Below are 26,766 nucleotides of genomic sequence, written 5' to 3'. Positions count from 1 at the left end.
GGCTCACACCTAAATGCGGAGCTACTCGGAAGATCTGAGGACCTGGATTTGGACCCAACCCCAGGCAGAAAAATCGGTGTGTCATTTCAGCTAACAAAAAGCCAGAGATATGGTGAGAGTAGGAGGGCCAGAGTTCAAGCCCATACTGGCACACACAAACCAACAGAACATGTGCAGCATGCTATAATTTTTAACTTACTGTTAGCTTCCTTAATCATAACTAATGATACAACTAACCAGCTGAGCACTGGTGCCTCATTCCTGTAATCCTAGCTAGTAGCTCAGGAGGCTGAGATTGAGGATCATGGTTCAAAAGCAGCCTGGCAGCAAAGTCCATGAGACTCTTATTCCCAATTAACTCCCTAAACACCAGAAGTGGAGCTGTGGTTCAAACTGGTAAAACAGCTCAGGGACAGTGTGTAGGCCATGAGTTAAAGTCCCATAGCCTATAAAAAATTAAAATACTTATTTCATCTAATTTTGTTTCCACAGGTGATTCAACTAAGCTTACCTACACATGGAGGACATCAGCAAATGAAGATTCCTCACACTTGAAATAATGTTCTACAACTTTCTAAGTTTCCTCTTTTTTTACTTTTCTTGAACTTCTGACTTCACAGTGGTATAGTAGTTGTCATTAACTTTGAGTGGTAGTTTAAAGTACTATTTTAAGTTATTTTTAAGATGCCTTCAAAACTTAATTGAGCCTATTAAAGACAAGAACTTCATGTTTACATAGACAAAATCAACTTTAACAAAGCTTTGTTTTTCTAACATGGTATTTTAGACGTTTTGACACATTTGTAAAAAATGTACTTATTAAATGTTTTCTTTGTTGTATATAAAGCAACACTACAGAAAGGTAAAACACTTTTATAAACGGTACAAATTTATAAACTTCCATTTTCTCAGTTTTTGTAAATACTGCACTACAAAAACTCACCCTGAAGAAAAAGCAATCACTTATTTATGATATTAGAAATCATTTCTATAGTAATCTTTAAGACACAAAACCCAGCAAAAAACATTTGTAAGATACTATTTGGAGCAGATTTTTATAACTAGTTTGTTTCTTTTTTAAATAAAGTAATGTAAAAATCACCTGTTTCTGCAATGAATTTTAGAGCAAAATTTAATTAAAATGTATGAAATATCTTAACACTTTTTATGCCAATCATTGGAGTAACTAACTAGCTTCCAGAAGAATCCTTTCCAAAGCGCCTTTTCATTTGGCCAAGGTAAAACCCTTCTCATCCTTCAAAGATATTGAGCAGCAAGCTGCAGAAAGGCCAAGCAGGCTGTCCAATTGCTTTACATCATTCCTACTTACCTAAGGTGCCATTGATACTGTTGTTTTTCTCATGAGGACTATTAATGCAACTTTCCACTAACTGAGATTTTCCTATTAACACTTGCAGGGACCTAGGTAACTACCCTTGGTACACTTCACGTTACTGAGGAAAAGTACATATAGCCCTACCTGACATTCTCTCTCCTTGCTGAAAGGCCATCCAGTATCACAAGGCTCCCTTCCTCATCCTGCCTTTACTGTTTCACTGCACCACACCATATGAAAGCATGCTACCTCTGTGCCAGCCCACCAGAAAATGTGTTGATGTTTTTGCTCCAGTGGCATGGTTCGTGAATTATACAATTTTGAGTGAAGGCTATGAAAACGTTCTTTTCACTCAGTGGGAACATGTCACAATCTGATTAATCCCTTTCCCCATTCCATAACAGTGAGAGTTGATTTTCATCATTGGGAAACTGCAGCATTGGCAGCCGTCACTGAAGAAAAGGCAGTACCTGTTAACTGCTGCTGAAAGCAAAACTCACATTCTGTCAACTAAGAAAGCCACAGGACAGGCAGGGCCTGATCTGACATCGAGATGAGGTGCTGTGTGTTAGCGCCTGTGAAAAAACGGATGACTCTCCTGCCTGGTGTTGACCTGGGTCAACACCTACTAAAGGCAATGTGTGTAACAGCTGTGCTGTGGCATTCACAATCAGGACACAAACAGACCAATGTATGAGTGCGGTGGTTTCCAGAGTTTCGCTTTATTTTGCAGTACAGAAATCATTTGGAGCCATTTTGAGACAGACATCAATGAAGTAGAGGCTCTGTCAAATCAATACTGCATTGCAGCTTGGTCCACTGAAGAAGCCATACCTGGGAAACAAGATGCTTCTACATTTTACCTGCTTTGAGATGTGTTCCTCTCCCCTTCTCTCATCAATTTTACTAGGTTAAAACACCACATACTGGCTTCCTCCTAACGACTCCTTAAGCCTGGAGTTTGGTTAGAAACTTATGCCCATAAACCAAACTTGTGGCAATCCTATTTGGGCCCTGCCATAATACTTGACATAACACAAAATGTAATAATGCACAACACTTAAGAAATGCTGTCCCAAACTAGAAAATTTAGATTCAATGTCAAGATGGCACACAAATTGTATAGATCCAGCTCTTGAGCAGTGGAAGCACACAACTGCAAAGGCTACACTGATTAAAAGATACAAATACTGTATCAAGTTCTCTATCAATATCACAATGTATGTTTAAAACTGCTCCTTCACTACAAAAAAGCCAGTCTGGTTGGTTAAATAGAACAGAATGTGGTAAACAGCCAGTTCTGAATAGCCACTCCATGAAAACAAGTTAATACATGATATTAGAGAGATGAAGGGGAGGAGTATTTACTGGTTACAGCACTCTCAATCTTCATTTTGATTACAAACCAGGCCTTACAATATTGATTTCATACAATATGCACTATTTGCCAATTTTTAAATGTGTCCTAATTAGATAACACATACTGCTGCTAGTCTTCCCCATAGATATCATTTTTCTTGCGCTTCATTTCCTCAAAGTCAAACTCGGATCCTGTCATCCTCTTATAGATGTCTTTTATGTCATCACACGTTGTCTCAAAGTGAGTTGTAGCATCATATGCACGGGAAATAAAGATCTGAAAACAAAAGTTTATGAGAATTTTAAGATTATATAGGCTATTTCCCTATAAAGCCTGATACATTTTTGTCAAGTCACGCACCTGGCTGTCTGTTCCCAAATCTTTTGGTACGAGGAGGTCACTGATGCTAACAAATCTGGAAGAAAAAGAAATTGGCAGGTTAGTTCCCACACCCCATCTCTGCCTATATTTTCAAAGTTTAAGGTTGGTAGAGGAAAGACAGCCCACACCAATGGCTGCCAGCCTGGTTCTCGGGTTCACTACCATTGAGCCCAAACTAAGACCTCAGTTTGTATCCTGGTTGACATAAATGAATACAACTTACTTCTGTTCAATTGGTTCCAAAAGCTCCAAAGCTGGTCTAATTTCTTTCTCAGGTTCCTTTGTTTCCACAGTTGTACTAACGATCGCAATGTACTTGCCCTGGGCAGCCACATTGTGTGCAGACGAGATCATGCAAACATAGATATCTACAAACAAATAACAGCTCAGTCTTTCATGGTTTGTAACCCTGGGACATGAACATTCCAGATTTCACATAATTGATTTAATTATGAATAAAAACTACTGGGAAGAGCTGAGATCTTCAAGGCTTAAGTTCCTTAGGAAGATGAACTGGGTCAGAGTAAGAACATATCTGTAATAACTGGAACTTCTTTTAATCTTGTTATGGTTTGGATGTGGCTCATGTGTTAAAGACTTGGTCTCCATCTGGTGAAGCTAATAGGAAAACGACTGTGGTGGCACTGGCTTCATCAATGGTCAGTCAACTGGTCAGTCTACTCTGCTCCCTCTCTGTGCTTCCCAATCACCACTGAGATGATGGTAAGTGGCTTCCTCTACCACACAGATAACATTAGGTCTCATTTCAGCTCCCCGAAATGGAATCTACTGACTGAACTAAGTCAAAGTTTTCCCTTCTGGAAGCGTCAACAACAAAGGCTAACAAATGAGTTGAAGACTGGGTCAAAAATGATGGAAGACTCCAACTTTAAATGATACAAAAATTTCTTCAGTGTACAAAATGAGGTATCTGGGTTTGAAACCCTAAACAATGTAACAAATTTCTACCAACATTTACTACTTACCAGACTTTCGATTGACTTGGTTCTGTGGAATAATAATCTGGCAGGAGTTGGCATCATTGGTATTCTTGATGGGATGGCTGAGAACACAGATAACTCTGATAACCTGGCCCACTTTTTCTACCCGATCTTTTACATAGCTGGGGTCACAGATGAGCTGCTTACAGCGAGCAATCTAGAACAAAATATTTAAAAGATTATAAAGAAGACATAAATGGAAATACATCCTGTGTTCATGCATAAGACTATCTAGAATTCAAAACTACCTCAAGAAAGAACAGTGCTGGAGGAATCCCTATAAAGCTACATCCACGCAATGGTATGCAAGATAAAGAACCCAGCAATAAATGCTTCACATTTACGGTCAAATGACTTTTGACTAAACCAAAAACATGGGCTGGAAAGGTGGCTCTGTGGTAGAGTGCCTTGCACGCATGAGACCCACAACCGGACCACCCTCCCCCCCCCAAAAAAAGCTTCATGATACTGAACTTAATAATGTCTTTCTTACATCTCAGACACTGACAACAAAAGAAAAGAAAAAAATAGACCAAGTGGTCTTTGTGAAATTTTAAATTTTTGTGCATCAAGAAGTACTATTGACAGTATAAATGAGAAAGCCATGAAATGACGGAATATATCAAGAACTCAAAATGTTATTCAACCTCACTAAAATCTGATCTCAAATCCTCATTTCCCATGAAATTGGAGCACCCGAAAAGGTTGAGGTTTCTACGTTTACTAACAGCTCAGTGCACTGGGAAGGGTAAAGCAGAAGAATTCAATTATAAGATTTACATTTTATAAAGAGCCCAGCCTGGGCTAGGAAGGTGGCTCAGTGGTAGAACGCTTGCCTTGCAGGCCCTGCGTTCAATTCCTCAGCACCACATAAGCAAAAAGAAAAAAAGCCTGAAGTGGCACTGTGGCTCAAGTGGTAGAGCTTTTGAGCTGAAGAGCTGAGGGACAGTGCCCAGGCCCAGAGTTCAGGCCCCACGACCAGACCCCCCCCCCAAAAAAAATAAAGAGCTCAGCCTCAAAACACCAAAAGCGTTTTAGGTTTCCAGGCACCAACAGCAAATGTATTTTGGAGTGCACGCATTACTAGCAGAACGGGCAAGGGCAATGACTAAGACAAAGGGCAGAAGTACTAAACAGTATGGTGACAAAAGGAAGGAATGAGTAATAATGTATTTAAAAACATACAGCTCTCTGACCAGCAATATCATCTTCACCTGAGTATTTTTTTTTGGTCAGTCATGGGACTTGAACTCTGGGCTTGGGTTCAGCTTAAGGCGAGCACTCTACCACTTAAGCTTCAGCACCCCTTCTGGTTTTCTGGTGGTTTATTGGAGATAAAGAGTCTCAGGGACTTTACTACCAGGGCTGGCTTTGAACCTTGATCCTCAGATCTCAGCCTCCTGAGTAGCTAGGATTATAGGCCTGAGCCACCGGTGCCGGGCTCACCTGAGAGTTTCTAAGAAAAGGCAGAGTTCTAAGGCCTCCTGTGTCAGAACTTGCACTAAAACCAGACTAGCATGGCATACAGAGTATTCAACTTTGAGTAACACTATTCAGAGCTCTGCCTATGTGGATGACCAGATCCACAGCTGAATCCTATATTAACCATCTAGCTAAGCCCAATTTCAACCAATAAATTCTGGATGGTAAAAATAAAGCCAAACAAAAATCTGAAAAATCTGGAGACAGACTCCAAAATACCCTTTAAATATGGGATACTTTTAAATTCCATAGTACTACATATTTTAGTCTTAAAAGAGCAAAGCAAACCAGAAAAGGTTAATATATTAAAAACAACCCAAGGCACATCAACTACACAACAATCATGGGGAACACCAACCACCTAACAAAATCGTATAGTCTAGAAGCTAGCGTCAATGTCCACCTTCAAATAAGCACTTTTTTCACAAGAATGTAGTAATTTTAAAATTGTAAAAGCTACTTACCTCTCCTTCAGATTTTACACCAACTACTTTTCCATTCTGCACAATGATTTCTTCAATGGGCTTGTTCAGCATGTAGGTGCCTCCATAAATAGCACTTAGCCTACAAAGGTTGTTAAACCTCCATTATAATACAGAATTGTTTCAGCTGCATAAGTCTCCCTTCTTAAGTCTGGAATGTATTAAGGACTATTTGTTCAATTTCTTTCTAGAAGGATGTTATAGAATCTATAGGTAAAGTACGGATTTAATAAGCTGAGTTAATTTCTCATACCATTACTGCATCAAAAGGATCCAATGACCAGTATTCGAGAGATAGTTTGTAAAAAAATCTAGTTCTTCCGCACATAAATTGTATACTTAGAAACAAAGATTATCAAAAGGCCCAGGAGAAAAGCAAACAGAAAATGGAGAAGAAACTAGAAGAGAAACAAGTGGCAAAGCAATTTACATGATTTACAGGGCTCTTCTGAGGGAACCACCTCTGTCTATGTAATACAGACAGGTTCAGACAGCCAGGACAGAAATGGGAAGCCTGCAGTCTATAGATTTGAGGTAAGGTAGAATTTGGGGTAGTCTGTAGGGGAGGCTGGGCACCAGTGTCACACACTGGTGCTATTCAGGATGCTGTGATCTGAGGGTTGCAGGTTCAAAATCAGCTTGGATAGTAAAGTCCCTTAGACTCATCTTCAATTACCAAGCTAGAAGTGGAGGTGTGACTCAAGTGGTAAAGCACTAGCCTTGAGCAAAAAAGCGCAGGGACAGAACCAAGGCCCTGAGTTCAAGCCACAAGACCAGCACAGGCAGGAGATGGGGACGGGGACGGGGTGGGGGGGAGAGACAGGAGAGGAGTAGCTACTTGTGTACAGGCCCTGAGTTCAATCCCCAGGACTACACAAAAAAGCATGTGTAGGAGGGAAACCCTGCAAAAAAAAAAAAAATGGGGGGGGGGTTATGTACAAAGGATTCAATGAGTCTGTATAAACTTTTCAAATATTAAAAGTTGTTCATACAAAAGGGAGAATTCAGCTGGGCACTGGGGTCTAAAGCCTGTAATCCTGAGCCCAGAGCACCAGCCTTGAATGAAAAGCTAAAAAAGAGCACTCAGGCCTTGAATTCAAGACCCAGTACTGGTCATGCATGTGTGCACACATCCTAAAAGGGAGAATCCAAGAGATCCAAAGAAAAACTTCAAATGATAAAAAGCTGAGCTGAGATTACAGTTTTAAGTGGCGGTTTTGGAGAATGGTGACCCCAGAAAGACTTCACCTTAGTGTTCAAAGATTCAAAGTAAAAAGGATTCACCCTAAGAAAGTAAAATCAAGCCTCCACAAGTTAATAATTTAAATGCTTACTTGACCAAAAACCAGCTTTTTAGAGAATCTCTACCTATCCACTTACCCTATACATAATCTGTAACTACTAGACACATGAAAAAATGTAAAATATGATCCAAAGTAAACAGAAAAAGCAATCAATAGAAACAAACACAGAGGTCCAGATGTCAAACGGCACAGGTAAAAAGACAGCTGTTGTAAATATGCCCAAGGACAAATATCCTTCTTCAGAGATCTGTTAGGGAATAATGCATTATTAACATACAACCAAAATGAGCAGAGAAATTTGTAAAAATGTCATGTAAAAAATAGAAATTTTAGGGGCTGGGAATGTGGCTTAGTGGTAGAGTGCTTGCCTTGAGCAAAAGAAGCCCAGGGACAGTCCTAGGCCCTGAGTTCAAGCCCCAGGATTGGCAAAAACAAAGAAAAAAAAGGAAAAGAAATTTTAGAACTAGAAGGTGCAACATAAAAAAGTCACTGAATGGAATAAACAGGTTCTTTTCAGATTTTTCTCTTGGTTCAGGTAGGATGGGGATGGAGGTCATGTTCCATCCACACACATCACCAGCAGTAAAAGCAACCATAGCACAACAGCACGCTGCTCACTGGCCCATCCCAACTACTACTATAGCTCCTGGACTCCACAACAGCACCAGCTTCATTCTGTTCACAAGTATACCTACTGTACATACTGTATACATACTCTTCTATATCCTGTCCCCATACTCTTCTACATCCTATCCATTATCCTGTCTATCCGTATTTCTCTACATCCTATTCTCCAGCAGGAGCACCCCTTACATCCTGTCCTCCAATGGCAACTCACTGTCCAACAGTGGTATAACTGCACTGGACCCTGTCCTTCAGCAGTCACACAAGGTCACAGACATCGGATCTCAAGGATTCCTAAGTCTTGGTGTTACCTAAGGTAGCACACATGTGCATGACTCAAGGTTATATAGGTGTGATGAATTCTAGTCCTGGGGAAGTAAAGGCCCAAGCCCTCCCTCCATAAGCTAGGGTGCGAGTAGCCTGACTTACTCCATTCCCATATACTTGAGTACAGCAGGAAAACCCAGGTTAAGGAGCTGTAAACCTGAATCCAAGGTATTTGAGAGGCTGAGGCAGGAGGATCATGAGTTCAAGTCTAACCAAGAGAATTTAGTGAGGTCCTGTCCCAAAACAACAATAAACAGGGCTGGGGTGAAAATCAGTGGCAGAGATCAATTCTCAGCATCCCCTTATCAAACAAACAAACAAAAAAGAAGCAGAAGTAGTCGGTGAAACTGAAGATACATGAACTGGCATTTTTGAACATGAGAGCCAACGAAAAAGATTAAAGAACCTCAATAACCTCAAGAGTTGCAACAAGCACTAGCACTTTGTCAAACTGAATTTTGTTTTATTGAAGCTCCGTGTTCAACTGTTTAGAAACTTTATTTTTAAAAAAATCAATGTATCTGGCAACAGTGGCTCACACCTACCCAGTTCCCCTAGGTGGTAGAGATCAGGAGAATCTTGGTTCCACACCAGCCAGAGGAAAACGTTTGCAACATTTCATCTCAACATAGTAGCATAAACCTGTCATTGTATCTAAAGTGGAAAGTAGAAATTGGAGGATCACAGTCCAGGCTGGCCTGGACAAAATTCCTTATCTCAAAAATAAGAGAGCAAAAAGGGCTAGAGGTATGCTTGAAGCAGCAGAGCATCTGCCCAGGAAGCATGAAGACTTCGATTCGAGCCCTACTACTGCCAAGACATTATGTTTTTTATTTTCCCCAAGGGCTGAGGAACGAACCCAGGGCCTTGCGTACGTCAGGCGGGCGCCCTTCCGCTGGGCTAAACCCCCAGCCCCAAGACATTATTTTTTTAATAAAATAGAATAAAAAGTCTCAGAAAAAATAACAAAAGGAGAAAAAAGGAGAAGCGAATCTTTAAAAAAAAAAAAGATGAATGGCCTCTCACTATTCAGGAGTGTATCTCAATAGTCCAATCACAGGTTATATACATCTACTCAAAATCAAGTTCAGAATCAATGCTAAACATAGGCTCTTACCTTGCAAATCCTTGAGGCAGTTCTCCAAGGCCATAGAGTGGATAAAGGTATGGGCTTTTACCATATCTTGCCAAAGACTCACTGTAAAGTTTAATCCTGTTAATGGTTTCACAACATGGCTGGTCTAAGTAGCTAGAAAAAAAGAAATAAGCATTCAAATAAGGGTTTGGTTTTCTTGTTCAATTTAAAATCTTTCTCAAGTAACTTCAAGCTATTATCTTCTTATTTCACTTACAAGGTTGCAACATCAATTTGCCATTAGAACCGCTTCATTCCTAGTACAATACAGCTATAAAATTGCTGTTAAAATTTCCTCTTTGGAGATCTGGGAAATTCACTTAAAAGTTCCAAGAAAACTACAAGTCAAAAAAGGCCATCAGTTACTTACTCATCAGTTCTGTAAAGTGCAAGAGAATGGCCAGTAAAATCTATGACATCTTGGCCCAGATCAAATTTTTTATACACATCTCGCATTGACGTCTTCTTAGGATCGACACCTTCAAAAGTTCTAGGATCTTTTTCATCAAAGTTGGCAACATAGACTAAAAATTTCCTGAAGCGACGTTTTTCAAATAGTCCCATTAAGCCTACAAAACAATTTTTCAAAAAGCACACATTCACAATAGAACACTAAGCAAAGGAAAGCATGGAGGAAGTTTAAACATACATGTCATTTAACTTCAGCTCCTCTGATATAAAGTATGATTTAAGATAGGAAAATCTGAACCACATGGCTTCCAGTTTCATTTTTTAACCACATAATTAAAACTGGACATTACAAAGACTTTAATTAGACCATACAAATACAAATCTTTATAGCCAGTATCTTTAAATTTTAAAGTTGAATTGTCTCTTACTCATACAGAGTAAATGTGATTGACAAGCACATTATCTATGAAGGCATCTCAATGTCTGTCCCTGACAACTCTGATCCACACAGCCCACCACCAAAAATTCTGATGCTTTTTCTTTTCCTCTTCAGCATGTTAAAATATACTCTGGCATCTATTGGGAAAGACATTTAAGACATCAAGGATAAATTGCATCAAAATAATTTGGAAATAGACTGTACTACAAGTCACTGTTTAATGAAGTTCTAGATAGTCAAGTTCACTGCTTTTTACTTACACACACACACACCCTCACCAGATGAAGTGAGAGCTATAAATTACCTCTTTACACACAGTTTTCAGTTTTTCCTACTGGTCAGGATTCCTACAAATAATATGTAGCTGGTAAGAAGACAAGGAAAAGGAAACTTTCCTAGTTTCATCTTCCTTCTCCTCCTCTGTTTAAATTGCCTAGAACAACATCAGGCACACACAGATATTCAATAATACTTGGAGACTAGTTTCTGAGATTCCTTTCTACTACAAAATCTCATGATTCTGATTGGGGGGAAAAAAAATGAAATCACTTACTAGATGCCAGGGCTTCTGCCTCAGTGGAAGGAACCTTGTAGATTTTTCCTCCTTTATAGACAAAGCTCCCTTCGATCACTTTGAAATCCATATAGCGAGTGACCTCTGTATAAAGCAGCATCTTAACCAGCTGACCTAGAAGAGTCATATAATTCAAACTATAATATAGACCTTAGTATCATAGGATGTACTATGCATGTACAGAAAAGTCATCATGCAACTCCCTCTCCCAATAAATATATGTTAGTAAAAAATATTAACTTGCCAGGTGCTGGTGGCTCACACCTTTAATCCTAGCTACTCAAGAGGCTGAGTTCTGAGGATCTCAGTTCAAAGCCAGCCTAGGCAAAAAAATCTGTGAGTTCTCATCTCCAGTTAACCACCAAAAAGCCAGAAGTAGATGTGTAGCCAAAGCAGTAGAACAAAGAAACCAGGTGAGAACATGAGGCCCTGAGTTCAAGTTCTAGTACCAGCACCAAAGAAAAAAAGAAGACAAACCAGAAATAAATGTACATTTACACATTTCTTTTTTTTTTTTTTGGGTCCGGTCATGGGGCCTGAACTCTGGGCCTGGGCGCTGTCCCTCAGGTCTTCAGCTCAAGGCTAGCGCTCTACCATTTGAGCCATAGCACCACTTCCGGCTTTTTTCTTTCTGCTTATGTGGTGCTGAGGAATCGAACTCAGGGCCTCAGGCATGCAAGGCAAGCGCTCTACCACTGAGCCACCTTCCCAGCCCATATTTACACATTTCTAATATTAGTGGCTGCCAAATTTTTCATTACATCGTCCAATAGCTCCTACCAAAGAAACATCTATGGTTTTATTTAAATGGTAGAACCAGAATGTATACCTATTGTACACTTACAAAGTTCTTTAAATGTTGTACTTTCAATACTAAATCTTACCAACTTGCTTTGCAAAATCTATGTATTTTAATTATTTGAAGTAGGAGGTTTAGAATAATATTACTGCAATTTTATTTAGGCTGCTTATTTAGGCTTCTTTTTTTTTTTTGGCCGGTTGTGGAGCTTGAATTCTGGGCACTTTCCCTCAGCTCTTCAGCTCAAGACGAGCGCTCTACTGCTTGAGCACGCACCACTTCCAGTTTTCTAGTGGTTTATTGGAGATAAGAGTCTCACAGAGTTTCCTGCCCCGGCTGGCTTTGAACCATGATTGACAGATCTCAGCCTCCTGAGTAGCTAGAATTACAGGCGTGAGCTACCAGCACCCGGCTATTATATTTCAAAGAGACAATAAAATATTTCAATTTCTAAGTCAACTTATATTCATTAAACTTTAATGAACATCAGCTAAAGAACAAGGCTTGCAACGATTTCTAACTTCCTATAAGCCCAAGAATGCTCAAACACTAAAAGTAGAAAAATGTGCAGAGTACAGGCTGGCCAGTTCACTACCTAGGAAAGCTTTTATATATATATATATATATATTTGTTATTGCCGGTTGTGGGGCCTGAACTCTGGGCCTGGGCGCTGTCCCTCAGCTCTTCAACTCAAGGTGAGCTCTCTATCACTTGAGCCACAATGCCACTTCCCCAGCTGATATATTTCTAAACCTCATTCTGTTACCTTCAAATAGGACAAAATGACAAAAAGTACAATGAATAATATTAAAGGTTGGGCTGGGAAGGTGGCTCAGTGGTAGAGCGCTTGCCTTGCATGCCTGAGGCCCTGGGTTCAATTCCTCAGCACCACATAAGCAAACAGAAAAAAGCCGGAAGTGGTGCTGTGGCTCAAGTGGTAGAGCACTAGCCTTGAGCTGAAGAGCTGAGGGACAGTGCCCAGGCCCAGAGTTCAGGCCCCACAACTGGACCCCCAAAAAAATATATATATTAAAGGTTGTTGGGAAAGGGTAGTATTACTAATGAAAGCAAACATTGCAATTTAAAGTCTTTTTAAGAAGGTCATAGCCATAATTAGGAAGTAAACGGTAAGACTTGTCATCAACACATTCTTTCTCCCTCTCCGCCACACACATAAGCATTCATACCACACTAGCTGAAAAGTGCAATGTTCACTGGGACAAGATTTATGTGTGTGTGATATATACATCTGTATATATCTATACATACATACACATATGCTAAAACAGTCAATCTTATTAAATTTTAATGGTGAAATTTAGGTTATGTAAATTTATTTCCTTTAACCTATATTTCTATTTTTGTGTATGTATGCCAGTCCTGAGGCTGAAGGCCTGGGCACTGTCCCTAAGCTTCTTTCACTGAAGGCAAGAGCTCTATCACTTGAGCCACAGCTCCAGTTCTGGCTTTTCTGGTGCTTAATTGGAGATCAGTCTTAGGGACCTTCCTGCCCAGGCTAGTTTAGAACTGCAATCCTCCTCAGATATCAGCATTCTGAGTAGCAAGGAGTATAGGAATGAGCCACCAGCACCCAGCTGTTTTCTAATTTAATAATAATACTTGAGAATAAAACTTTCTATGATTCATTTCTAAAGTATTTGGTTCATTTTAAATTTCAGAGCATATTTAAACTTCCAACTCTTTGTATTAATACAAACTACAAAATATAAACAGAAAAAAGAAAGGGCAGTACATACTTACTTCATGGAAAACAGATTTAGAACCAAGAATCTAGTTTTTAAATGTCATCTTAGAAAAAGAGTATCACAGCAATTTAAATATTTTATGCCTCTAAAATAAGGGAATATTAATATGAAAGTCTACAAAATATTTTAAAAGCTACAAACTTGAAAAACATTAAAATGACAGTTTCTGAAGATCTAGTTATTGAAGACTATTACCAAAGCATCAAGAGGGAAGTCAGTCAAAAAAAAAAATCACAATTTTGGTCTGTACTACACAATTGTGCCAAATGGGTATAACTGTGTCAAATGCTTACAAAGTCACATTTACAAAATGCTTTTGGTTTTGGTTTGTATAGTGCTGCATCATAATTTTGTTTCTCCAGAGCTGTTTATTAGTTAGTTCCCCCCTCATTCTTATTGACTTCAGATACTCCTAATGGATCATTTATTAACCATACTGGTGGCATTCCACAAAACCCAGTTCCTCACACCCACAATAATTCTGTCCAAGAGTTAGTTTTTACTTCCAAATCAGATTCAAAATTAAGTTAGAATTCTTTACCATTAGCCATAAGGAACTTGGGAATTAAGTCAACATTCCAGTCTCTTCCTCTCCCCATTGATGCTGGTGGTACTCCTGGTAATTTAAATCTTTTGTATAACTAAAAGTAAAACAAAGAATTTCCATAATGTAAGAAAATTTTATTTTAATTATAAAATGAATAAGTGGCTTTGGCAATAATAACTAAACATTACTAGGTAAGGGAAAGTATGAGGGAGTTTTACTTTTAATCAGGTAACATTTTTATCAAGATTCCAATACATTTGTAAATTAAATATATTATGTAACTCATGAGTGCTAAAATACACAAGTTTGCTTTTATTTGTTACTAGTAGAAAAGCAAGAATACAAAACTGTGTGTCAGTGACACACACTAGTTCTAGAGGTGTATTTATTTTTTGTAAAAATCACTTAAACTCATTCTCTCCTGAATAAAAGAAAGGCTTAGTTCTGCTTCTGTGGTATGAAAGAAATGAAAAACTAAATTTGAATTATGTCAGAGGAAAACTAAAATTAGCTAAAATTTTCAATTCTATTGAGAAATAACTAAAGTACAAATTGTAGCACACACCTAAGGTTTACAGTAATAAGCCTCGACATATTCATATACCCATTATTATTAAATCACCACAAAGAACTAAATATATCCATCATCTTCATAAACTTGTCTTATGTGACTTTTGCAGGTGTTGGTCGATGTGGGTGGGTATGTATTGGGTAGCCAATTTATTTTTACTTTCTATGAGCTAAGTATAAGCTTAGATAAAAGAAAGTTTGTGGTTTAAAAGTATGAGAATATGAGATGCTGGTGGCTTATGCCTTTAATACTAACTACTTAGAAGGCTGAGCTCTGAAGATCATAGTTCAAAACCAGCCTGGGCAGGAAAAGTCTGTGAGGCTCTTATCTCCAATTAACTACCAGAAAACTGGAAATGGAGCTGTGGCTAAAAGTGGTAAAGCACTAGCCTTGAGCAAAAAAGCTTAGGGATAGCACTCAGGCCCTGAGTTTAAACCCCATGACAGAAAGAGAAAGAAAGAAAGAAAGAGGGGGGGGGGAGAGAGGGAGGGAGGAGGGAGGGAGGGAAAGAGAAAGAAAGGAAGGAAAAGAAAAGAAAGAGGGAGGGAGAGAAGGAAAGAAGGAAAGACGGAAAGAAAAAGAAAGAAAGAAAGAGAGAGAGAAAGAAAGAGAGGGAGGGAAGGAGAGAAAGAGAGAAAGAAATGAAGATAGAAAGGAAGGAAAAGAAAAGAAAGCAAGGAAAAGAAAAGGGAGGGATGGAGAAGGAAAGACGGAGAAAGAAAGAGAGAGAGAGAGAAAGAAAGAAAGAAAGAAAGAAAGAAAGAAAGAAAGAAAGAAAGAAAGAAAGGGGGGAGGGAGGGAGGAGGGAGGGAAAGAGGAAGGAAGGAAAAAGTTTGAGAATATTAATTCAACCTTTTAATTCCTACTCGGAACAAGAAACGTCTGGTGAAGGCTGTGTATGGCACAGGAAATATTTGGCATATGACAAAATAAACACATACGCTTTTTGTGTACTTCTTTTCAACTTCCCAGAGCTGTCTTCTGTACTGGTAATTTTTTATGGGCTGCAAATAATCTTATAAATATCTAAATGGGGCTAGGGACCAGTGGCTCACACCTGTAAACAAGCTACTTAGGAGACTGACACCTGAGGATTGCAGTTCTAAGCCAGTCCAGCTAGGAAGGAAAGTCCATGAGATTCCTATCTTCAATTTAGCACCCAAAATCCACAAGTAAAACTGTGGCTCAAGTGGTAGAGCACTAGCCTTGAGCAGAAAAGCTCAGGGACAGTGCTCAGTGCCTGAATTCGAGGTCCAGGATAGGCACCAAAAACAAAACAAAAACAATCCAAATGCTTTTTGGCAGAAATAACAGGAAAAAGGCTCCCCATCCCTAAGTAACACTGGCAACAACTGGATAAAAATTAATGAGGAGGAAAGGGAATGGTAAAGAGAGAAGAAAGCTCAACAGTAAGTATACTAGTGTGGAAGGAACAATGCCAGCATGTCCCTGCACAGATGACCTACAAGAAGAGATCTGAACGATGTCATCACCCCAACCAAAGCTGTAAGCATCATTCACAGTAGGGGTAACCTGACATTATGTGCCTTTAATGCAATGTAGAAGGAAATAACCAACAACCTATAAAATATCCTAGCTTTCTCCAAAGGAAAAGAAAGGGGGGAAGTGAGGTAGTCTTTTGTAGACTAAGAGAATTAAGAGATGGGCTGGGAAGATGGCTCAGTGGTAGAGCGCTTGCCTTGCATGCTGGAGGCCCTGAGTTCGATTCCTCAGCACCACATAAGCAAAAAGAAAAAACTGGAAGTGGCACTGTGGCTCAAGTGGTAGAGCACTAGCCTTCAGCTGAAGACCTGAGGGACAGCGCCCAAGCCGAGTTCAGGGTCCCACGACCGGACCCAAAAAAAAAAAAAAGAAGAGAGAGAGAATTAAGAGAAACAACAGGAATGCAAAACTTCAACAGTCAGAGATCAAGGGAAAACCTGAGAGGTCTAGATACTGTCACTTTTCATAAACATGTAATGATATTATGATTATGCAGGAGGACAATGTTATATTTAACAGCTGTATGTTATCATGTCTACATTACTTTCAATGGTTCAAACCCAACAGAGCAAAGCTGAGTGTGGTGATACATGCTTGTAATTCCAGCACTCAGAAAGCAGAGGCCAAAGGATCATGAGTATTCAAGGCTAGCCTGGGCTCTATTTTATCTCAAACAAAGAAACACACACAAGAATAACCCCAAACCATTAATAACAATAATAAAAAGACATGGAACAAATGTATCAAAACATTAATTGCTTAATTCAGATGGAAGGATTTTGATAAAAATAGTCTCTCAACTTGTCTGTATTCTCTCTTATTCTTTTTTCTTTTTTTGGCCAGTCCTTGATCTCAGGGCCTGGGCACTGTCACTGAGATTCTTTTGATCAAGGCTAGTACTCTTACCACTTGAGTCACAGCACCAGTTCTGGCTTTTTCTGTTTATGTGGTATTGAGGAATTGAACCCAGGGCTTCATATATGCTAGGCAAACACTTGAAGCCACATTCCCAGCCCTGTATTCTTAAACACAGAAAAAAGTCTTTATGACATATAAGTATGAAGTTCAATAAGTCACTGAATATGTAAAAAAACATGGAATACATGTACAAATTTCTTTGTCTCTCTCTCTCACACACAGAGAGAACATAGTACAGTTCATATCCATAGGTGTATCTGGATGGTCTACAAGACCCACACAGAGAAATAAACAATTTAGTAGACAGAAAATAGTTCATGTGCCCATCGCCTAAAAACTGGGAATCAGGACACATGTTTCACAAGCCACTCTGAAATGTTAACCCCACAAACACAATTCTGTAATCAGAAAAGTGGGGATAAATATAAGACAATCAGTAAGACTCTGGAGGGAAGACTGGCACCATGCCAGGCACACACCAGGTTCCCTACCATCCCTCCCACTCCCACTATGGTATTAAACGCTACATGGCAACAAAGTCACAATTTAAAGTTCTATACGTCCCAAAGGAGAAGTTCCTAAAGAACCATGGTGCTACAGACTTTCTAGTTAATAAAACAAAAACAACCCAAGTGGTAAAATCCTTCAACTACAAAGGTATATGAATTCCTAGGAATACGTACATCTTCCAGTGGCGTGATAGACGCACTTTCACCTCCATAATATGGGTTCTGATCCATGTGGAGAACCTTCTTTCCATTCACTGACATTATACCTGACAGGATACATTCCTGCAGAGAAAACAGACATCTCTTTAAAAGAAGAAAAGTCCCAGCATGTTAAAAACTGACTTTTTTTTTTTTTTTTTGCCAGTCCTGGGGCTGGAACTCAGGGCCTGGGCACTGTCCCTGAACTTCTTTTGCTCAAGGCTAGAGCTCTCTCACTTGAGCCACAGCGTCCCTTCCAGCTTTTTCTGTGTATGTGGTACTGAGGACTCGAATCCAGGGCTTCATGCATGCTAGGCAAGCAGTCTACCACTACCACTACTACTATCCTACCACTCTACCACATTCCCAGCCCCCAAAACTGATTTTTTTTTTAATAGGAAGAAACTGTCGCCAGGTGTCAGTGGCTTTATGTATATAACCCTAGTGAATCAGGAGACTGAGATCTGAGGACTGTGGTTCAAACACTCTTTATTTCTAATTAATCAGCCAAACCTGGAAGTGGGAGCTGTGGCTCAAGTGCTAAAGTGCTAGCCTTGAGCAAAAAAGCTCAGGGACAGCACCCAGGCCCCAAGTTCAAGCCCTGTTACTGACATGAAAGAAGAGAGAGGGAGAAGGAGAGAAAGCAAGAAAGACTGAATTACCCAAAGTAAACCAGTGCTGTCCAAATAACAGAAATAATACTATAAAATAATGCAGGGGCTGGGGTCTAGTAGCTTACCCTCATGGTAGTAAAAAAATAAAAAGAAATAAACAAGGTTCTGACAAAACAAAGAGGAAGAACCAGCTAATAAAAGTAGGTATCAGGACCCAACTTTTGGAGGCAAAATCATAGCAAAGTGAATATTGCAGAGCCTCTACATCTAATTTTTTCACACTCCACTACAAATAAGCACGACATACTAGTTTGTGGCCCTATAGTAAGCGCTAAAGGTTAAAATCTAAAATAAAGGGCCTAGAAATTAAATTCGGGAGTCTAACAGCTGACAGCTGCTAACTTCAACAGCACTGCTTGGAACAAATATGACCAAAGTTAAGTGAAACTAGTAGGAATTCTACAGGTTCAGACTATATATTCATCTATAGAAGACTGTTTCTATATTACTAAAATAAAACACAGTATCTTAAGTGTAATGCTTGAAACTCTATTTTAAACATGGGATGAAGTTACTAATTCACTGATAAAAATGAGTCAGAGCTGGATATATTAATGATCCTCAATTTGAGTATCTTCTAAAATTAAAACTTATTACTACCTACCTTTTAAATATGGAATAACAAGCAAGTAACTAGAAAAATTGGGAGAGAATGAGGGAAAGGGAGACACGGTTTGAAAGGATTGTACTCATTACCTGACTCATGTAACTGTAACCCCTCTGTGTATCAACTTTATAATAGCAATAAAAAGAAAGAAAGAAAACCTGGCCCAGGGCTGGGGATGTAGTTCAATCATAGAGTGAGCACTTGCCTAGCATGCGTGAGATGCTGGTTTTGAATCCCAGCATGACAAAAAAACAACGAATCACCAAAAAAGAAAGACAACACTGTCCATCAATTGTGTACGTCAAGAACAATAACAGGCTGGGTGCCAGTGGCTCATGCCTGTAATACTAGCTAGTCAGGAGGCTGAGATCTGAGGATCAATTTTTCAAAGCCAACCCAGGCAGGAAAGTCCCTGAGACTAATAAACCACTCAGAAAACCAGAAGTTTGGCATAGTGGCTCAAGTTGTAGAGCACTAGCCTTGAGCTGAAGAGCTGAGGGACAGCTCCCAGGCCCACAGACCCATGACCCCCCACCCCAACACACAAAAAAGAGAACAATAATGGAAATGTGTATGACTATCCTCAACATATAAGGCTTAAACCCAACATATAATTTTAAACTCACCCACAAATGACCTACACAAAACAAGAACACACATAAACATCAAAATAAGATATACAACTATGTTCAAAATACCAATTCTTTATGAGTTGCTAGCCTCTTAGCAAAGGGGGGAAGAGAAGATCAAAAAGTGGACTGAGGGATTAAAAAGCAGACAGGTCTGAGATGAAAGGAGAATCAAAGTACCCTCAAAGCTAACTAAGTCTTTTTTTTCTTTCTTTCTTTCTTTTTTTTTTTGTTGGCCCTGAGGCCTGAACTCTGGGCCTGGGCACTGTCCCTTAGCTCTTCAGCTCATGGCTAGCACTTGAGCCACAGCACCACTGCTGGCTTTTTCTGCTTATGTGGTGCTGAGGAATCAAACTCAGGGCCTCATGCATGCAAGGCAAGTGCCACTCTATCCCAGCCCTAGCTTACTAAGTCTTAATGAGAGTACATTTATTATAGTACCACACAATATTAACATTCATGAAGTGAGATATTAGTTATCAAGTAAATTCACTGTGTTGGTGAAGTTATTAAAGTCATTAGAAAGGTTTTTTCCCAAGAACTATAGTCCTTCCAAGAGGTAATTCTCAATTCTTTAGAAAACTAAATTACACCAAATACTCCATTTTTCCTAGCCAGAGCAAAGATTTTAGTTTTTACCAAATTGTTTCAGGTCTCCTTCATAAAAGTTATGGTGCATATTTATGGATTTAATATGAGCTTAATTAAGACTTAATGGATAGAAAACAAGGGCAAAAAGGCAAACTCCAACACACTTGTTTGAAAGACTATCTCAAAGGAAGAAGATGGGTGTAGTATGGCATCAAAAAACAGCAGGATCCATGTTCAGGCACGTGGAAGTAGGAGGTGCAAGATTCTATCAAGGACGAGAGGCCTGGCTCAACAGTACAAAGCCTGCCTAGACGGCACGAGCCCTAAGTTAAACCCCTTACCAACAAAAAATAAGTAAGTAACAAGCTCTTAACATGCAAAGTACTTAATAACACGGGGCATTATATATTTTGGTACCTATAACTGACACCATATGCCTTCATTAGGTCTTTAAACCTTACACAGTAAATATTTAAATTAAGGAAATTAAACAATATATTAACTCTGAGCTGTAATTTGGGGGTTTTTAACTTTGATGATCCTTTAGTCATGTAAGCCCTAGTACCACTAAAAATGAGGATCTAAGCTTTCTCTTTACTGCTAGGTGCAGGTGGCTCATATGTGTTACTCAGAAGACTGAGATCCAAGGATTCAGGTTTGAAGCCAGCCAGGGTAGAAAAGTCCCTGTGAGATGCTTATCTCCAACTAACCACTCAAAAACTGGAAGTGGAGCTGTGTCTCAAAGTTGCAGAGCGCTAAGCCTTGCACAAAAGGAATTCAAAGACAGCAAACAGGCCCTGAGTTCACACCACACACCTGATTCAAAATCTTTTTTTTTCTCTTTATCAAAATCATCCTTTCACTACTGCTTTTATGAATGGTGTTCATAATGCTATTGCCATGAATTGATACAATTCTTAAAAAATGTGCCCCAAAATAGTCTAGGAAGACTCATGGAGATTGAAGCTTTTTCACTAATAAAACATAACGTGTCTAATTTCAAGTTCAGTATGTACTCATCGCCCATCAGTAAGCTCACAATCCAAATGAGTTTAAATAAAAATGTCTTGGTTGTTATAAGGACTGTTTCATCTTTGGTACAAAGTGAAGCTTCTAAACAAGGAAAGCGGAACTTCCATGGGTTTGTACCCATTTATCTGTGTTCAACAGACCTTAATCATGGGCAAATCTGAAATACTAGCAATACCCAGAGAAAAACAGAACAGCTCCTACAAAAAGAAATTCAGCCAAATGGTCCACATTGAAAATGACTGAATGGCTTTGGGTTTTTGTTTCTATTATCTTTAAGTAGTTATACAAAGAGATTATGTCAGTTTATCAATACAATGCATCTTGATCAATATCACCCTTTTCATTTTTCCCCATCCCTCCTAACCCCAAGGAATGGCTTTTTGAATAAGTAATTTGGTACTACTTCCTAGATCATCATCACATGCCTGTTTCTGGACTGGTTAAATATAACCAAAGTAAAAAGGGTATGTTCAAAAGAGTATTATCCAACAATAATCACTAATCTTTTTTTTTTTTTTTTTTTTTGGTCAATTGTACGGCTTGAACTCAGGCTCTGGGCACTGTCCCTGATGTCTTTCTGCTCAAGGCTAGTGCTTTACTACTTTGAGCCACATGCAGCTTCTGACTTTCCAGCAGTTAATTGGAGATAAAGAGTCTCATAGGGACTTTTCTGCCCGGGGCTGGGTTTGAACCTTGATCCTCAGATCTCAGCCTCCTGAGTAGCTAGGATTACAGGTGTGAGCCACCAGCACCCAGCTTAGAACAGTTCTTTAGAAAACTAAAAAACTTAGCCAAACAATTCACAATACCCAAGTAATAGGTAGGTCCAGATGCCCATTGACAGATGAATAAAGAAAATATGGTGTATACATACACACAAGGGAGTATATTTGATATTCAACCATTACAAATCAAATTGTGTCCTCTATAGGAAAACAGATGGAACTGGAGATCATGTGAAGTCAAGTTGAGATTCAGAAGGACAAATATTATATGTACTATCTAGTATACTGAATCTAGACTCATAAATAGCAAACAGACACAAATCCCAATAGACATCTATTTGCAGACCAGGCAGTGATAGTGGCAGGAAGCAGACAAGTGATGGGAGGTGAGATCAAAGTAATATACAGCAGAAGTTCCATAATGAAACATATTGTTTTGTACAATTAAAAAAATCAATATGGCTTTATCTTAGGGAAGAGAATGATATGGCAGGGTTTTTTTGTTTTTAAATGAACCTTCCCTTTCACTATGTGTATTTGTTATTGAATCTGAGACAGATCTAAGTGTGACTTTTAATTTTTCTTCTTTTCTATTTTTCCAGATTTACTTCAGTATTTATTTTTACAAAACACAATAGCCAAATAAAAACTCAGATTTTTCTCTTGTCGAGAAAGCTACATAATTATTTATGGATTTCATCTAAATTGTATATAATTTGATCCTGAGATTACACTGCAGTTAAATGTGAAGTTGTGGTTTATATTAAATGATTATGTGAAGTCAAATCATATGGAATTCACAAGACTTACAACAGTGCTCCTAAGATTATGTAGGAACTCAGTTCAAATTTCAAATGTTCCCCAAACTGACAGCCAAAAAGGTTGGTTTTCCAAGATGAACTTGTTTTTACATTTTAATAACAAAAGTACAATTTCCAAAAATCTGCCTGCATTGTTTGCAGAATATTATCTCTAAGCAGACAGATACGCAGGAAAATAATTATACTGTGGTATTAGATACCCCTTACACTTGATTAGGAATGCATTCTTCGTGTTATTGATTTATCTTCTAAGTCTTGGTAAGGAGGGTAGTAGGTACAACCGAGAACTTGGCTTCTGGCAAGCTCTATCATTAATCCATTTCTTAGGGACAAGCATCCAGGTGGGACAGTGAAAGCAACAAAACAAATCCCATAAAGGGAACATTATAGCAAGGGTCGGGTGGATGAGAAAGCATTGGAGAAACACGTCTGGAGGAAGAAAAAAAAAACTCACTTCTTCCAATTCACCAGATGCTCAGTAAGTGAATGAAAGGATGGCTTAAAAGAAGCAATAAGGCTTCTTCTTTGGAAATTGGGGAGTAAACAAAAAAACTATTAAAGCTAGTGTCTTCATTTTCTCCAAAAACTTTTAAAACTCTTACAAATCAGCGGCTATCCAGGAACTCGTCATGAAACCTTCCGCTCGACTCCGCCGGCCAAAGGCTGACCAGTAGAGGCGGCTGCAAGCTAGATAGGAAATGCGCCGGCCGGTGGCCACCTCCTCCCCCTCCGTCTGCTTCCAGTCGGAAGAGGTCACCCACCCAAAAGGGAAGTGCGGGGACATCTGCACCTCGGGCAGGCTTTAGTTATTGTGTTTCCTCTTCGCTAGCCGCTCCTCACCAGCCGTCCTCAGTCCCACCCGGCTGACTGCCTTCACACACGGATGCACAGCCAGAGTTCCAGTTCCTGCTCTTCCCCCCCCCCCCCCCCCCCCCCCCCCCCCCCCCCCCCCCCCCCCCGGTTCGGGCCGCCCTCCACCCCCTCGCCACTCACCGTCAGGCCGGTGCCCAGCACGATCACGTCGTATTCCTCATTCATGGCGGGGAAGGGCGAGGCTCCGAGAAACGAGGAGACGCAGGGGCACTGCAGCCGCCCTCAAGAAGCAGGAAAGGACTCGGGCCGTCCTCGGGCCTGAAGAAAGAGGGAAGGCCGAAGGAGAGGTAAGATGGAGCTGAGAAAGAGGCAAGGCCGGCCGCCACCTCAGACGGGAAGAGCTAGGAGGGAGGGCGCGGGGCGGGGCGGGACGGGGGTGGGGCGAGAGGGGAGGGCGCGGCGGCGGCGGCGCAGCCTCCTCGGCCAGGGCGGGGCCTGCGGAGAGGTCGCGAGAGCCGTCAGTCACGCGCTTCCCGCTCTCTGATTGGATAACACCAGTCACTAGCCCAAGCCTTTTCCGCCACTCGCGGGAGGAGGGCGGGATGTCGCCATTTCGGCTTCCGGTTCCCCGCCCGTCTTCTGCCACCGTGGTCTGGGCCGCCGTGGCATGCGGGGCTTGGACCGAGTTGAGCTTGAGCGTGGCGGAACGGAGGCCGCCGCTTGGCTGCCGCGGTTGTTACTCCAGCCATTGGGCAGGTGGGACTGGCTGGATCCGAGACTCCAGAGCCCGACCGCTGTCCTTGGGCTCTGGTGCCCGCGGGGCCACGTGGGTGAGGAACTTGGGGCCCGGGCCGCCCCTCGGCGGACGTCAGCCTGGTCTCCACGGGCCCGGAGCCTGCTCCCGCCCGCAGGGTTGGGCTCAGTGGTGCGGCGCAGAGCTCAGACACATAGTCCCTGCCTTATTTTGAGTTCTGAGTCATACTCGTTTGGCTCTGGCCCCCAAGCGTGTCTGCGAGAGGTAAAGTTTGTCCCCAAGTGGCCACCATCCATAGTGGATCCTCTTCCTACCTGGAAGTGCAAGCAGGTTATTACCTGCCCTGAGAGTGTACCCTGGTAGCCTAGCAACCGAGCCTAGGCCCGCCCCCTGCCCAAGGCCGCCAAAGTGTGCCCATATACGGCAAACGCTGAATTGCACTGTTCAGATAGTTTTGAACATTTCCTGATTTTCTGGTTTTAGATGTAGTTTATCACACTTGAGTTGAGATGCATTTATGAGCTCTCTTTGGTCCGAAGTGCTGCTTGGTTCCAAGACTATACTGTTTAAAATTACGCTAAATTTCGTTTCAGCTTTTGTTGTTGCTTAACAGATTAGCATAGTCTGCTGGACCTAGAATTAAACATGCTGTGGTCCCCAAGATCGTCAAACTAACACGTGAGGTACCCACCTTTTTGCAGCAGCTGGTGGGCCTAGGTAAGTTTTTCTTTTGGACCCACGCTCCACTCATTTTGTGTTTTGAACTCTCCTTTGTCTGAGTAAATTAACTGAATTGAATTCAGTCCACAGACTTCAATGGTCTAAAATAGGTTAAATAGACTTTGAACGCTGTTCAGTTTCCAATTGGAATGGACAGTGACTGGATTAGATTCAACTAAAAGTCTTGCATAGGCTTTTTTTTGTTTTGTTTTGTGGAAGAATGCATCTTGGTACTCTAACTCAGCTTTTATGCTCTCTGCTACAACTCTACACTTGAGCCACGCCTCCACTTCTGGCTCTTTACTGGCTAATTGGAGAAAAGAATCTCTTAGATTTGTCTGTTCTGGCTGGCTTCTAACCTGGATCCTTGATCCTCAGAGCTCAGAGTAGCAAGGATTAGAAATATGAGCCACCAACACCTTGCTTGTTTCCAGTAATAGGATTTTTTTTTCTTATGCCAGTCCTGAGCGCTGGGAGCTTCTTTTTCCCAAGGCTAACACTCTACCACTTGAACCACAGCTCCATTTCCAGTTGTTTTTTGTTTTTGTTTTTTTAGTAGTTTATTGGAGATAAAGTCTCACAGACTTTTCCTGTTAGGGCTGGCTTCAAACTGTGATCTCAGACTCCTGAGTAACTAGGATTACAGATATGAAACACTGATGGCTGGGTAAGATTTTAACTCAGGGCCTTGCTGAATGCAAGTACCTTAACACTTGAGCCACTCCTTCCTCCCCTTTCTGCCTCCCTCTCTTTATGTTTAGTGGCCCTGGGCTGTGATCTCCCCCTTCCCATGAACATGAACGTTAGTAGGAATGACAGTCACAACACTTCACACAACCATTGAGGTGGAAGCTCACAAACTTTTATATCCTGACTGACCTCAGACTACAATTTCTGCCTCTCTGGTAGCTAGAAGTACAGATTTGAGCCACCACTACTGTTTGGGAGGGAAGTTCTAGCAGAGTTCTGAGAGTCCCACTGACTTGCCTGCCCAGGCTGGCTTTGAACCTAATATCCTCAGATATTAGCCACCTACTGAGTATATAGAATTACTGTTATTGGTCACTGGTCCCTGGCTTTAATAAGTGGCCCTCAACAACTGTAGGAGTCAAAAGTGCCATTGTTTGCAAGACTTGCACCACCATTGATACCTTCCTCTCCCAGAAACTTGCAGAGTGTATACTTACATGTGACCCCCCCCCAACTAAAGATAGTGATTTAAATTTCCGTACATCCATAAAATGACATATACATTAGTCACAAAATGAATTTTTTGTTGTTGTTGTTCGTGGAGCTTGAACTCAAGAGTGTGGGCCCTGTCCCTGTGCACTTTTGTTCAATGAGAGCACTCTACCACTTTGAGCTATAGCTCCGCTTCCAGTTTTTGAGTAGTTACTTGGAGATAAGAGTCTCACAGGGACTTTTCTACCTGGTCTAGCTTCAAATGGCAATCCTCAGATCTCAGCCTCCTGAGTAGCTAGGATTACATGCTGAGTCACTGATGCCTGGCTCACCAAATGAATTTTTATAATATAAAACTCAAGTACAAAATGGAAGAGACTATTGAATGTCCTCATGTAACAGTGGGTCTGACTGACTTCTGTTGGCAAAACAGCTGATATTCAAGAAGGTCTTTAATTGGAACTCACAAGGCCTGTATTTTTTAACATACAATACCCCACTATTTTTTTTATTTAGCAATAATAGTAAATAAATGTTGAAGAGGGTTTTA

The 26,766-nt window shown here is 40.5% G+C and overlaps 2 protein-coding genes across 3 annotated transcripts in view; one reads left to right on the top strand and one right to left on the bottom strand.

The window, feature by feature from the left end:
* Positions 1-2,393, top strand: part of Fam208b (family with sequence similarity 208, member B) — a 52,022-nt gene extending 49,629 nt beyond the window's left edge. The window contains exons 22-23 of one of the 2 annotated variants that reach the window (XR_001174749.1): positions 493-1,637; positions 1,741-2,393. Coding sequence is in view for 1 of the 2 variants with exons in the window: in XM_013009308.1 (XP_012864762.1) it covers positions 493-496 (4 nt within the window). In the remaining variant the exon portion in view is untranslated. Of the gene's footprint in view, positions 1-492 lie in introns of both variants that reach the window. The other variant, XM_013009308.1, reaches the window with a different exon arrangement.
* On the bottom strand, positions 2,031-23,976 carry Gdi2 (GDP dissociation inhibitor 2). The gene is made up of 11 exons (XM_013009311.1): positions 23,741-23,976; positions 17,645-17,752; positions 13,964-14,063; positions 10,836-10,970; positions 9,803-10,001; positions 9,415-9,546; positions 6,025-6,124; positions 4,064-4,235; positions 3,301-3,445; positions 3,057-3,111; positions 2,031-2,972 (listed from the first exon to the last, which is right to left on the bottom strand). The coding sequence occupies exons 1-11, from the start codon at positions 23,783-23,785 to the stop codon at positions 2,826-2,828; spliced, it is 1,338 nt and encodes a 445-aa protein (XP_012864765.1). The 5' UTR covers positions 23,786-23,976; the 3' UTR covers positions 2,031-2,825.
* Between the last annotated feature and the right edge of the window lie 2,790 nt (positions 23,977-26,766).

This window comes from Dipodomys ordii, unplaced genomic scaffold, assembly GCF_000151885.1.
Source record: "Dipodomys ordii isolate 6190 unplaced genomic scaffold, Dord_2.0 Scaffold9, whole genome shotgun sequence".
NCBI classification, from domain to species: Eukaryota; Metazoa; Chordata; class Mammalia; order Rodentia; family Heteromyidae; genus Dipodomys; species Dipodomys ordii.
Note: the sequence above shows the minus strand (reverse complement) of the source record. Positions and strands in the feature narration are given on the sequence as shown.

Bases quoted from the DNA above. Each gene is read 5' to 3' on its own strand.
- Gdi2 (XM_013009311.1), bottom strand. From the start codon at position 23,785: ATGAATGAGGAATACGACGTGATCGTGCTGGGCACCGGCCTGACG. The intron at 10,971-13,963 runs GTAAAGAATTCT...TGACTCTTCTAG, and splicing joins CAAGTTCCTTATGGCTAATG to GTCAGCTGGTTAAGATGCTG. The intron at 3,446-4,063 runs GTAAGTAGTAAA...ATTTGTTTGTAG, and splicing joins CCAAGTCAATCGAAAGTCTG to ATATCTATGTTTGCATGATC.